The following is a 13,221-nucleotide window of genomic DNA, read 5'->3' as shown; positions in this document are numbered from 1 at the left end:
CTAGCTGAGAGGTATCTATGATGCTTCCCCCATCTACCAGAGGTATTAGAGACTGCTGTTGGGCGGGAAACTTCCGTAATTTGGCTCAGTGACCTCCTTTGGAGATATGAGGTTCTTTTACGTGCCGTAAAGCTACGACACGGGACCCATGGCTTAAAGTCCCTCCCGGAGGACTTGTTCCCTGAATTTTTCCGCCCTTAAAAATTCGACGACCTCCGCCGGGTATTTTGCCCACGTACTACGAGTCATGATGTGGGAACGTTACCTCTAGACTACGGAGGCCGCTATAACCCCCTTTACTTCCAAAGCAAGGCACGTGGGTCGAAAATATTTTTCGCTTTATTAGTGGCATTAAAGCAGTTATGGGGGTGAATAAACACCAAGGAATCCAAAATCAGTGAAAAGTGCAGCACTAAAATTCATTATGATTCAACATGCATACTATATACATAGGAACATTCAAGGCATAAAAACGAAATAACATAAAAATTGAAAGAATGTAACAGGAAGTGGCCATGTTCTAATCTGAGTTACTATCCTACAATTTGCCTGGAGTGACTACGGAAAACAACGAACATCTACCCTTTGTGATTTTAAATGCTCAACTGGCGTTATGTTCATTCACTATTGCTATATAATGTGGTGACACAGCTAATGACACTACAGATATAACAGTACAGAACTATTTTCCTTCGAGTTCATTAAATATAAAACACAACAAAAATGTTTCAATCTAAAATCTGTAGACAATGCTGTTACTTATATCTACATTTTGTGAAACCTGTGCAGCAAGCCACTTCTTAGAAAAATAAACGTTTTATGCAAAATACATGTCACATTGTAATGAAGGAAAAAATACATTTTGCTGCCAACTTCTATTGTACAATCGCAATATCTGATCAAAATCCACTGAGTAGTTCCAGAGATGTAAGTTGCACACTGACACGCAACACATGCCTACATCATTATATACCTTATGCAAAGATTACACAATACATGCATATTTGTCACATTAAATGTAATAGTGCTTTGTGAGAGGCTGATAGTTGCTTATCTGATGAAGAAATTTCACACCTTTTACAGAATCTGAGGGTCATGACTGTGTTCACAAGAACCTATCACTGGACATATTCTGAGCCACACGAATTTACTGGCCCTCTTTACTCCATATTTCTTTAAGATTATATTAAGTATGTCATTTACGGACATGTCAGTATGCAGACTATATAGCATCCAAGGAAGGGAGCTTACAGAGTTACATTTAAGCCAATTAAGCCTATTGTTTCTGGTTGTCCTTCAGTACTTAGGACAGAAGAATTTTTTAAAATAAATTTATTTCTTGGTATTAACGTTGATACATTTCTGTCCTTTTACAATTCCGATTTTTCAAAAAATACAGAGTGGGACATGCCTGGCTAACCCCCTTCCCATGGCAGCCAAGCCTACAGACATACCACACAACAAATCATCACGTATCACTGTACGACAAGAACAGAATTGCCAATAATTCCAGACCTACTGCAAGACTTTAGAGGTTACAGTGAAATTCTCATGTAAGGTTTCTTTGTGAACAGTGGTTCCAAACAGTAAGGAAAATCTTAGATGGAAATTTAATACTGTGATTAATGATGTCAGATCATTGAAACTTCACATTAAATGACATAAAACCTTAAATTGAGGAACACTAAATGGGGGCTCCACTGTATAAGGTCATTAAATGACAGTGTTTCAACTGCAGAGAGGTATACTATTTAATCACATGGCAGGATCATCAAGAATGGCTATGATCCCCTGCAAGTTATGCATTTGGAGACATGGAAAAACGAATATTAACCTCATTCAGAACAGGCAGTAAAACAGCCAAGATATGAATGGTTCTTCCATACACATCATGCGTGCTACTGCCTCACCAGCCTCCTTACTTTCCAAGAATTTTAAAATAGACAGGTTAGGAAAATGTAAGTGCATAAGCCTCCCCTGAGGCACTGGGTACCAGGAGTTTGGTGACACTCTGGAATGAATCTGACACCTATGGAGACAACATACACCAACTTTCATACCATCAGACTTTAACCTACTTGTATGTCATAAATCTTTTCAGACTTTACAGAGATGAAATATCTTCACTTTTCCAAATGGAAGCCATTAGGAACCTAATTCCATGGCACCACAGCATGGTGGGTCCACAGTCTGTGGATGGAGACAGTTTTCAAACATGGAGCATAGCTGCAAACATGCTGAATAAGCAGTCATGGACATCCACAAAATGGTTGGTTCTGTCTGAACCGAATGGATGCTTTGGAGTAACCAAGTGAATGTTCCTGACTTCAAAGAATGCATATAGGGTTCTGGTGGGCAGACTTCTTGGAATACAGCCATTTGCAAGAATGAGAAGATGGAAGTGGCTCAGGATTGTGTCCAGTGGTGGACTTTGGTAGCAACAGTATCAAACATAAAGTGTCTCCTTCCTGAGAATTAGAATAAATGAAGGAGACTGGGATGAGTAGGACATGTAGCACACAAACACATAATATGTGCTTATATTTTACTGAGAGTGCACCAAGTGAAGAGACTGCTTGGGACATTTAGGTGTAAATGGTGGCATAATGAGATGAATCTTGTGAAAGATGTGAGGCTTCTGAAGAAAGCTTTGCATCCCCAAAGAGGAAGATGATGGAGGGGGAGGAGAAGAAGGAATATAAAGGAATGGGCAGGAGGAGGAGGAGGAGGAGGAGGAGAAAAGCCACAAATTTCTTGATAAGCTGAATAAATATCAATCTACCAAGATCTTGTACAATAGAGTTAGCACTAATAGTATTTTTAAATATTGCAAATTTAATCACTCACCATTTTGTTACCTGCCTCAGCTGCTACCATTTTGAGTCTCTTTATTGTAGTATCATGAACATTTTCCTTATTTTCCAGCTTCAGTTTGTCACTACTTTTACGGCGAGGTGGTACGGGTGGGGGAGCGTGGATCACAGTTTCCTCTGTGATTTCTGTACTGCTATTGAGTGAATCATCTCTGCTTACAGACCTCACCATGACAAGAGACTCCTTTTCTCTTCCCATTTCATTTTCTTGTCTCACACTTGGTGATGGTATTCCAGATTCTGAAGAGTCCAACAATGTGCAGGGGGCACTTGGACGTACAGGTGAAACAGAAGGTGGAGGAGGAGATCGATAAGGGGGTGGCTGGCGAGAAGGAGACATCATATCCAAGGATTCTTCTGATGCAGAAAAGCTTTCTGAAGGGATCATGGCTGTAGATGTCACAGAGGATAGTGAATCAAATGATGAACTGGGTAACACTGGTGACGCAAGATGCATTGCTGGACTCTGTTCTCCCATTGGATTACGGTACTTTTTCTTTAGCATCAAATATTTCTCACCCTGAAAATTAAAATTATTGTGTAATATACTTTCTAACATTTCATGCTACATGCTGTAAAAAAACACATCTAATATCTAACAGAAAGTAATATTTTACAAGTATGAAATGAATAGTTACCTCCTCATTACGAATTACGGCCAGTGTATTTACAAATTCTTTGAACTGGTTTCGAGCCTCGACTGAAAACAAGATGACAATAATTATCACAGATGTAAATATGACTAAATGGTCAAGGTAAAATGTACTTAAATATACCTAATACTTCACTGTCACAAAGTACAGTTCATTTTTGTACCTCCTCTCATGCCAATACCTGCACAAGAACAGAAGACACAATAATCATACCAATTTCTGGTATGGATATCTCATAAGATATGGTTATTTTCAAACACAGTGAAGAGATATATCTCTTAGAAGTGGTGATTTAACAACAAAAACATGGTCTCTTCATTTGTAATTAATGAATGTTTTATTGAAATCAAATGGTGAGGAAGCTACCATTATGCATTCACTTCAACTAAAATTTGAAACAATTTTACAACATTGTGCCTGGGTATAAAGCTGTCATTGAATCTGAAGCTTGTTTAAAATTAACAGATCTCATAGAAACAATTCAAAATCTGTTAGCTTCTCATGTTACTAAATCTGCAGTTTAAGATATCTTACACAACGGATCATCTTATTATAGAAATGTAAGTGAAATCTGTACCAAGAAATTTTATCTGCGAATGTTTAAAGTATGCCACATACTTTATTGTACAGTAGTACATTAGGCTCCCAATTATCAGTGGCTGGGAGATAATAACTGATGATAATTGAATATAAACATTTAAAAAAAATGTATGCACAGCCTCTGATATGTTCAATTATCTCAAAAATTTTTGTACTTATGGAAAATTGTACTGAACAAAACAGTGTTGCATTTTTATCAATAACTTTTGCTTGGAACATTGTTCATTATAATAAATATTTGTCGAGTTACGCTAGAGATTTGTGTAGAAAAGAATGTAGATCTTGGTGAAATGAAGTCATTAAAACTGTCCCATGAAAACTGAAGTGACTAGACCGTTAGTCGTAAAATTCTCGGATATCAAATTTCATGAAAATCTCTTCAATAGTTCCAAGACTTTTTTTCATGCGTAAAGACAGACGGGCTCGCTCCTGTGTTGCCAACGATACAAAAGGCGCCCCGATAGATCGATAACCAGATAATCAGCGCCTAGATAATCGGGATTATGTTGTATACATATGAAACGAAGGGCTCATATTTTGACAGTGTAATACAGCAGCAATAACCAAACCACAATTATATTATCGACGGGAAGGTGAAATGGTGCCACTGAAAAACGTTCCTTGCACTTCTGAGTAATAGTAAGCGTTATTCTATGTTAATCATAGCTGGGCGTGACATAGACGTATTTCAACCACTCTTATTTCAAAACTATGAAACTACAGAAAAGATAATCAATACCTCTTGTTTCAGGATTAGTAAGGAATCCCTTGAAATGTTTCACTAAATCATGGTTTGTCACTTTCCCACCGTTTTCCAACATAAAATCCCGAATTGCATCAAGTGTTAACTCACTTGGCACTGCCATCTTGAAAACTACAGCTGAGAGATGAGAACAGTTGACGCGCGAACTTCGCTGCGGCTACGATGGCTGAATCGGTATTGTTATCAACTTCTGTGACTGTCCACGTCAGGTTCCCAACCAATGGTTTATATAACTGAGCAACAGTTGTTTTTTTAGCAAAATTGTTATTAGTGAATGGAAGATTTTCCATAATTATAAGCGGTGATTGTTAAAAATTAAATACATAACAGCATATTTAAACATTAATTTTTTAATTACGCATAAATTAATGTACGAAGTGTAAGTAAAACCCGAAGAAGGGCGAAACAGACATGCCAATAAAAATACATAAACAAAGACCCTAAGAATCGTGAAAGGTATACAGATATATTCCTCTTACCTCCGGCAAATAAATGAAGTCTAGGCCTACATATTACTCACTCACTCATGGTGCTGAACCCTTCCTGCGAGCCTGCCAATTGTACAGCTACTCAAGAACTTCCCAGCATTTTATGGAAGCCGAAGGTTCATTACCATGTTCACAATAGCCCTCCAGTGATCCCTATCCTGAGCCAGATCAATCCAACTAGCCTACATGTACACGTAAGAAATAAATACTACTACCTCTTTCGATGTGACGCCGCGTAGACTGGTAGATGTACACTGAAGTTTCAGAGGAACGTACTGCCTCTATTTTCAGGGTACCGAAATATCTGTAAGCTTCTGCAAGACTACACGACGTCACAATCCGTAAAAGAGTAACAATATTCGTAGTGGCCGTCATGACACATTGCTGTTATACGTAATTATTCATCCAGTATCTTAGAATTTTTCTTGAGCGACTGAGAGAACTCACGAAAATGTAAGGAACATCTGTGTCCTAGCCAAAATTCGAAATGGATACCTCGAGTATACAAGTTAGAAGCAACGCCGCTTTGACCAAATTTTTCGTTAGTTGCTGGATGAATAGAAGAATAGACCGAGAGATATTAGGATGAGCAGACGGACAAAATCACTGCTTCCCAGAAATAATATTGTTTGCCAGTTTGAAAAGCGCCGGAATCATTGAAACGTAACTCTGCTTTTGTTCAGTAAGACAAATGCTAATTCAGACCATGAACTCTCTTGTTCGTTTAGTTACAACTTGCATACCGCATGTGCTGGTACCGGGTCTGCATTCATCATAGAAACATAATAACAAGTATGAATACCACAATTAGTTTTCAGCCTCACATAATGATGGAACAAAGTTTCTACACGTAATGTTATCTTCGCCATTTAGAGGCTACACGGAAACCTTCATTCTATTAAAATAATGTACGTAATTGTTTCAGTAGAACGCAGCTCATTGTAATGAAACAACAAGTGAATTGTAGCGTGGTAGTTTGGTCCTGCGCCTGAGTGTGTAGCACTGCGTGAGGGAGGAGACTGAGCTGTGACAACGCCAGAATGCGTACACGCTCATGCACAAATTCCAGTGCACACCAGGACAGATTGGATGGTTGTGAAGACGAAAGGAGAGGTGGACGGCCGAACGGATACTCGTATTTTGATAAACAGATTATTGAATTGATGGGTTTTTTTTAATTGCTAGTGGGGTGGGACTAAGTTCCTTGTACTGTGGCCACTTCTGGCCTATTGNTGTGGAGCAATTGGTGGAATGAAGATTGGCATGGGAAACCGAAGTACTCGGAGAAAACCTGCCCCAGCGCTACTTTGTCCACCACAAATCCCACTTGACCAGACCCGGGATCGAACCCGGGCCGCCGCGATGGGAAGCCAGCGACTAACCGCTTGAGCTATGGCGCGGCACTAATTGATGGGTTAGTGCATAAATATGCTGGATGGATGTGTTGGTGGAAGGACTGTTGGATGGAGGGGTTAGTTGGATGGGCTGTTGGATGGAAGGGTTGGTGGATGGAATGTTGGAGAGATCTGTTGGTGGATGGGCCGTTGGATGGACGGGTTGGTTGGATGGATGTGTTGGTGGATGGGCTTTTGAATGGATGGGTTGGGTGAAGTCTAGATCGGGGGATGGACTGATGTATTGGTGGATTGGTTTGTCAATGAGCATACGGATGAATGGATGGGTGGATGTTTGGGTGGAAACAGTGAGCAATGTAGGTGAAAGAACTTGACATTTTAGAAAGTTAAAAAACAAAACGGAAAAACGGAGAGATTAAATATTTTATGCAGCTTAAAGCTTAAATAGCTAGTATCAGATTCTGAAGATCATCATAGGGCTGAAAAATTCACCTAAGTAATTCATTTTATAAATATTTCTGTTGTATTTAGAAAATGGGGTATCAGCTCCAGATTACTGCAAGATAATCACTGATTCCAGAACAAATATCCGCCCAACAGGAAGAAACAAATCCTTCTACATCAACTTCAAATACGTAGCCGCCGAGTGCCGAACATAAAGACGTTTAAAACATTGTCACTTATAAGGGGTTAGCGTGACTAATAACAATGGGTTCTGGATTTCATGGCTGGGTTTAGTGGCACTTTTTTATAATTACAGATGATTAGAACAGTTCACACACTGAACTCCTTTAGAACGACGTCTGTCTGACGAATCTCTCACTAATCTCGGACTGATCTCTCCTACTCTCTTGAATCTCTAACCTTTACTACTCCACTCTCTGAATTCACGAATCCACTGTCTTTTATAGCTGCTATGCGGCCCGCACAAACAACACCATGTCGAACAGTTCATTGTCCTCTGTCGTCCTGTTTCTTGCCACGGGAATCTTATGTTTAGCAACTTGCTACCTGGTAACGCTGCTATACGTTGTAATGGGAACGTGATTTTCGAATCGTTGCTCAACAACGGACGTCTGGCTCTGGCTACACTATTCTGGCTTTCAGCCGTCTCGTCATATTATGTGTCCCGTTTTCATTTGTTTAAATGAAGTAACCCTAGTTACAAGGACTGAATCGTTCAGTCGTTAACAAGACAACTGATCTAAAGAAGAAAGGAACATCCTCCTGGACCACATTACTAAGAAAAAAAGTTTAAATCAGAAAAAAGGAAGTGCATGCCTCAAGCCAACGAGACTCTTAGAGATAACTAGCTACATTACGCAAGAACGTGTGTACGTGTCATATTATTTAAGCAAGTAAATCCCCACAGGAATATTCACTTCGTCATCCAATATACAGTGAAGTTTTTCTTAGTCGATTGTTCAACTTCATTCTTCAGCGGTACAGAAATTAGACGTATCTTCGAACGGAAGCCGAAAATAGAATTGAATGTCTCCAGAATTTCAGTGATCAATTCTTAGACTGTGATGGATCTGATGTACCCACAACAGATAAAATGAAAAGTGACGCCGTGTAGCCTAGTATAAATTCACTGGACTACTGGATTAGACGAGGTTACACCGGAGAAGATGTTTCAGTTTTTAGGTTATTTTTCGAAGGGTATTCATCTAGACAAGCTGTACAGTCTCGAATGTACGAATGGTCGAACAGTGAAATCGAGACGATAAGGCTCTTGCAGAATTCTGAAGGTTCATCCAAGAAAACAATCGACACCTGATGATCGCGTGATCGTGCCTCAAAGCGGAAGTCTTCTAAACACGTAGCAGGGCCGTGAATGATTTAAAAGTCTTATTCATGTGCGTAATGGGTTAGAAAATTTAATTATCATAAACAAGACCTTTCGCTAGGAAAACAACTACTTCATCTCGAAGAACTCCAGGGTATTATTGTACAGAAGAGAACTGAATTTTCATATCATAACTTTATGACTAAAGCCTTTCGATTGCGAAATTATAATAATGAAAACTATAAGTTACAAACTACAAACATAATTTCTTTTGAAAAATTAGTTAAAATTCAATGCATAAAGAGTCAGTAAGTACGTCAGGAAGATCTGTCTACTTTTGCACACAAAGTGGAGCTTATGTATTGGACACGAATATCAATGCAGTGCATAATGCTCCCCACCACCAGAACTACCCCTCTCACGCCCCGTAAGCCGAAGGGGTCGATACACTGAACAACATTGCAATTATGTAGATCCGTAGAAGGAGCCGGAAACTACAACAGCGTAACATCAACAAGACAATGCTCTACTTCTGCCGGAAACTGGGGCTTGAGTCCGTTCTTTGGATACATGTGCCCTAAACCGTGCAGAGAGAACATGGGAAAGGAAGAAAGACAGAGACAGTGAGAAAGTAGAAAAGGAGGAAATAAGGAAAGAGAGATGGCAGAAAAGAAAGGAAAAAGGAGAACAGGAAAGGAGGAAACAAATAGAGAGATAGTGGGGGCGAAAGAATGAAAGAAATATAAAAAGAGAAGACAAGAAAGAAGGAAACTAAGAGAAATAAAAAAAGTACAAAGAGAAGACATGAACTAAAAAAGAAACAAGAAGACAGAGTACCAAAAAAGATAAAGAAAAAGGAAAACTGGGGAAGAAAATGAAGATTGTAAAAGGGAAGTAAGATAGGAAAAACAAAGATTGAGGTAAAACTGGGAAAGGAAGGAATAAAGAACAAAGACATTTAAATAATCCAATTTTCTCGGATAAAATAAGTGGCTTGTTACAGCTTTGATTAGATACGACTAAATTTAAGGTAGCCGGTCACGGTAGCCGAGCGGTCTAAGGCATGCACTGTCTTCGCCCACTCGGAAGCCGAGATCGTGGGTTCGGATCCCACTCAGGGCATGGATGTTTAGTGTTTGTGTACAGGTAGACGTCTTGCGACGACCTGATCACTCGCCCAAGGAGTCCTATCGAATGTGTAAGATCTAGAAAAACCGAAGTGAACGGAGAAGTTCATGGAGGTAGGCCTAGGCCCACTGGGGCTGTAGTGCCAAGGAAAAAACAAAAAATTAAGGTAAGACTTCAAATTCCAAATTCTATCATAAGAACTCTCTCAGAGCGCAGTTACTACAAAGGGCGGACAGGGAAATTGATTGACTCGGTGAATTCGGAAGTTCTTGAGTACTGCTAATCATCACTTAAAAATAATTGAACCGGAAAACTAGTGTAAGGAGGAGGCTGTGTCTATTCCATAACAAACGAATATTAGGCGAACGCCACGGTCTCACTGTTTACATGATTTTGCTTGAAAACTACCGTCAGTGGTCGTACTGAACTCTGCGCACGGCAACGTTAGCCTTTCCTTCCTTTCGAACTCCCACAGTCTCACAATTCAGACTCCAGTAGAACCAGTAGCAGCAAGGTTAAAACTGGCGTACACTCATGGTCTTCTGTACTGCAGACAGGGACAGCAGATTTGTCCCCACATCCGCACACTCTTCAAACACTACGCAGAGTTTTGAGTACAGTCTTCTGTACTGAAAGACGAGACAGTACGTCATTACGAAAATTTGAAATTCCTTCCAGTATTATGCTGCATATGGCTTTCTAAACTGAAGATATCGCCAGCCAGGATGGCTCAATCAATTACCACGAGATGGATGACCGAGGAATCGGGGTCTGATTCCCGATAAATATAAAATTAAGAGGTGAAACTATCCCTGTAACATGCCCTGAAGGCTCACAGAGTTGTGATAAGTCGAGGCTCCCACATTTCCACAGTCAATCAGCTTACAGATGGCGGTGAGGTTGTCAGCCTTACGCTCCAGTCGCCCTTTACCAGGAAGATTCCTGGTACTCATTTCTGTAAAAGGCTGAGTCGATACCAGGGCCACAGTGCGGCTGGAAGGATTAGAGCACATACCTCTCTCTCCTCCACAGCATCCTGACCCCCTCTGAGGTCCACCTAGTTTCATATCCAGTGGGTACTGGGAGCTATTTCCCTAAGAATAAAGCGGCCGGGACGTGAAGCTTACCATTCACCGCCATCTCATGACGTATGCCGTATACCCCCGCTCATCCATACGTCTTCTTGGTCTGGTGCTTATTTAAACACATGGAGAGCTTCACCTCTTGTGCTGGTGACAAAGGCAAAAACTAAAGTTTCCTTGTACTTCATTTTGTAATAAACACTACGCCATGAAAGTGTACTAGGGAGTGGAGGTACAGTTCCACCACTCTTGACTTCGGCACTAGATGGAGATCAGTGGTCAGCTTCACGCCACTGCCGCTTTATCCCCGGCTAGAATAGGAATTACCTATTTGATAGGAGACTTGGTGTGCCAAAGAACTAATCAGGTGGCAAGTCAAATATTTGCCTTGGAAAGCTTAAATATGTCTTTGATGAATGTGTTACAAAGTTCATCGTGTCCTATACGGCCTTCGTGTCTTAGGTAGGCCGCACAAGGGCATGCGTCAAAACTAGTAACAGTCAAGACACGATGTCTGCGACATGACGCAAAGAAAGGCGCACAGTTGAAACGAATGAGATTATGAAAACCGCCGCACACCGGTCTGAGTCATGATGCTGACGTCAGCTTCATACGGACAAATAATGAATGAAGCAAGACTGCGTCTTTTGTCTCATGTCTTGATTCTTGTCTTGACTCAGTTGGTGTGCGGCCGCTCTTAGTATACACGTTGTCAATTGCCATACATACATGTATCTCAGTAGCAAATTAGTGGTGTACAGGATGTCACGGCGAATTTGATCGCATTTATAATGGTATTTAAGAAAGTTTAAAAATCGGTAATGTTCAGTGTATATAAAGGAACCAGAAAATTATACTTACTTAACCTGTAATTTCACATTCATTTATTATTGCCCGCAGTTAACCTCCTGCCAGTGAACACACGAACTGCAGTAAAAGGATGACTATGAAGAAAGAATAAAATAAAACGAAAATTGTGTGGAGGAGATCTTGTCATATGAAGGATAACATTACATTATAAGCCTTGGTGTTTCACACTCTTCCTTAATTGACTGGGGCAGGAAACAATTTACTGCGGTGTTCCTACATCATATTCTTTTCTTTTTAATGTTTCCCCGATGTAAGTGCAACATATAATTACCGACATTTATGATGGTTCACTGGTTTCGTAAAAGTCTTGCTGTCGTGCCCGCCACATTTCTCACTGTGAGAACTGATGAAATTAATATACAAAGAAAACTCATAACATATAACATGGCTCTACTTGGTTATGCTTCCGTAAAGCTAGCCAACTTAATGTCTGTAATTATTTGAACTGCTGTAATGTTTTCATGCGGTTCAAGTGCAGACGGTGCATACAGCTGTTTAGCGTCTCCTAGCAACGAGGGCAGCAGCATGGTTCTAAATTTATTATAAAGTTATGTAACGTTTTATATTTGCTCAAGGTTCCTCTTTCCGGTGAATTACAACCCTGATGAAACCATCATCTTCAGAACAATTCTTTCTGAATATATCTTGCCTGGTCTGTTGACATTTTCAGTGTAGGGTCTGGTGGACATGTCACTGCTTCTAAATGATCAGCACTGCCGAAGTTTCTGAAGAGCTTGCTACTTCCGTCTGTTGGCAACCCTGACGCTTAGGAGGAAATTTTGGTATCCTTTTAAAAATTATTCCCTGTGTTTAGGAAGAAAATACTCTCTCTTTTTTGGGAGACGAATGTGACTTTTCGGGAGAATTACTTGCCTACCTTCTTCTTCAGGGCCGACACTGACTTTCAGAAAGAATTGTCGCCATTTTCTGGTTCTACCCCGCTGTTTCGGAGAAGACAATTCTACAATAAACACGGACTGTCTTCAAAACCCTAATTCTCAATTTTATTCTGATTCAGTTCTTATCATTTGGGCCACGGCAGTATTTATGAAATGCCAGTTCAAACCCCCAACAAGCCACAAAAATTATGGGATGAAAATAATTCTGTACTTTTTTACAAAATTTAATTTCAAAAGAAGAACCAAGTGACCAATGGAACAATATATAGAACGTTCTGTAATGTTATATTAGCATTTCAGGATTTCGCTCCTGAGGCCATTCCCAGGCATTCGCAGAAATGTTACGTGAACACATGTTCGATTCTAAACGATTATGGTGTTATAGCCATTCCAAATTCAAGATTGTTTCAACAGAGGTACCTAAGAAATATTAATGTAGAACTCGGTTGAGGCACTATGCTACAAGTCGGAAGGTCGCGGGTTCAAGTCCCGATGAGGTCATTGGATTTTTTTCAGTTGACCTAATCCTTCCGGTCGCACTATGGCCCTGGGGTTTACTCAGCCTCTAACAGAAATGAGTAGCAGGAATTAGATAAATCTTTTCCTGGGGAGTAAAGCGCGGCCGGCGCGTAAGGCTAACAACCTTACCGCCATCTTTGAGCCGATTGTCTAGAAAATGTGGGAGCCTCAACGTCTCACAAACCTATGGGCCTTCATGGCC

At 40.2% G+C, this 13,221-nt stretch overlaps 1 protein-coding gene across 3 annotated transcripts in view; it reads right to left on the bottom strand.

The window, feature by feature from the left end:
• The window catches only part of LOC111870075 (ankyrin repeat domain-containing protein SOWAHB), a 325,518-nt gene extending 320,524 nt beyond the window's left edge, over positions 1-4,994 (bottom strand). For all 3 annotated transcript variants that reach the window (XM_023862057.2, XM_033753671.1, XM_033753672.1), the window contains exons 1-3: positions 4,866-4,994; positions 3,512-3,573; positions 2,848-3,393 (exon numbers count right to left, since the gene is read on the bottom strand). In XM_023862057.2, coding sequence (XP_023717825.1) covers positions 2,848-3,393; positions 3,512-3,573; positions 4,866-4,992 — 735 coding nt within the window. In that variant the 5' untranslated portion in view covers positions 4,993-4,994. The remainder of the gene's footprint in view (positions 1-2,847; positions 3,394-3,511; positions 3,574-4,865) is intronic.
• Between the last annotated feature and the right edge of the window lie 8,227 nt (positions 4,995-13,221).

The sequence above is a fragment of the Cryptotermes secundus genome, unplaced genomic scaffold (genome assembly GCF_002891405.2).
Source record: "Cryptotermes secundus unplaced genomic scaffold, Csec_1.0 scaffold355, whole genome shotgun sequence".
NCBI lineage: Eukaryota > Metazoa > Arthropoda > Insecta > Blattodea > Kalotermitidae > Cryptotermes > Cryptotermes secundus.
The sequence above is the reverse complement of the archived record's forward strand: the minus strand, read 5'-3'. Positions and strand labels throughout refer to the sequence as shown.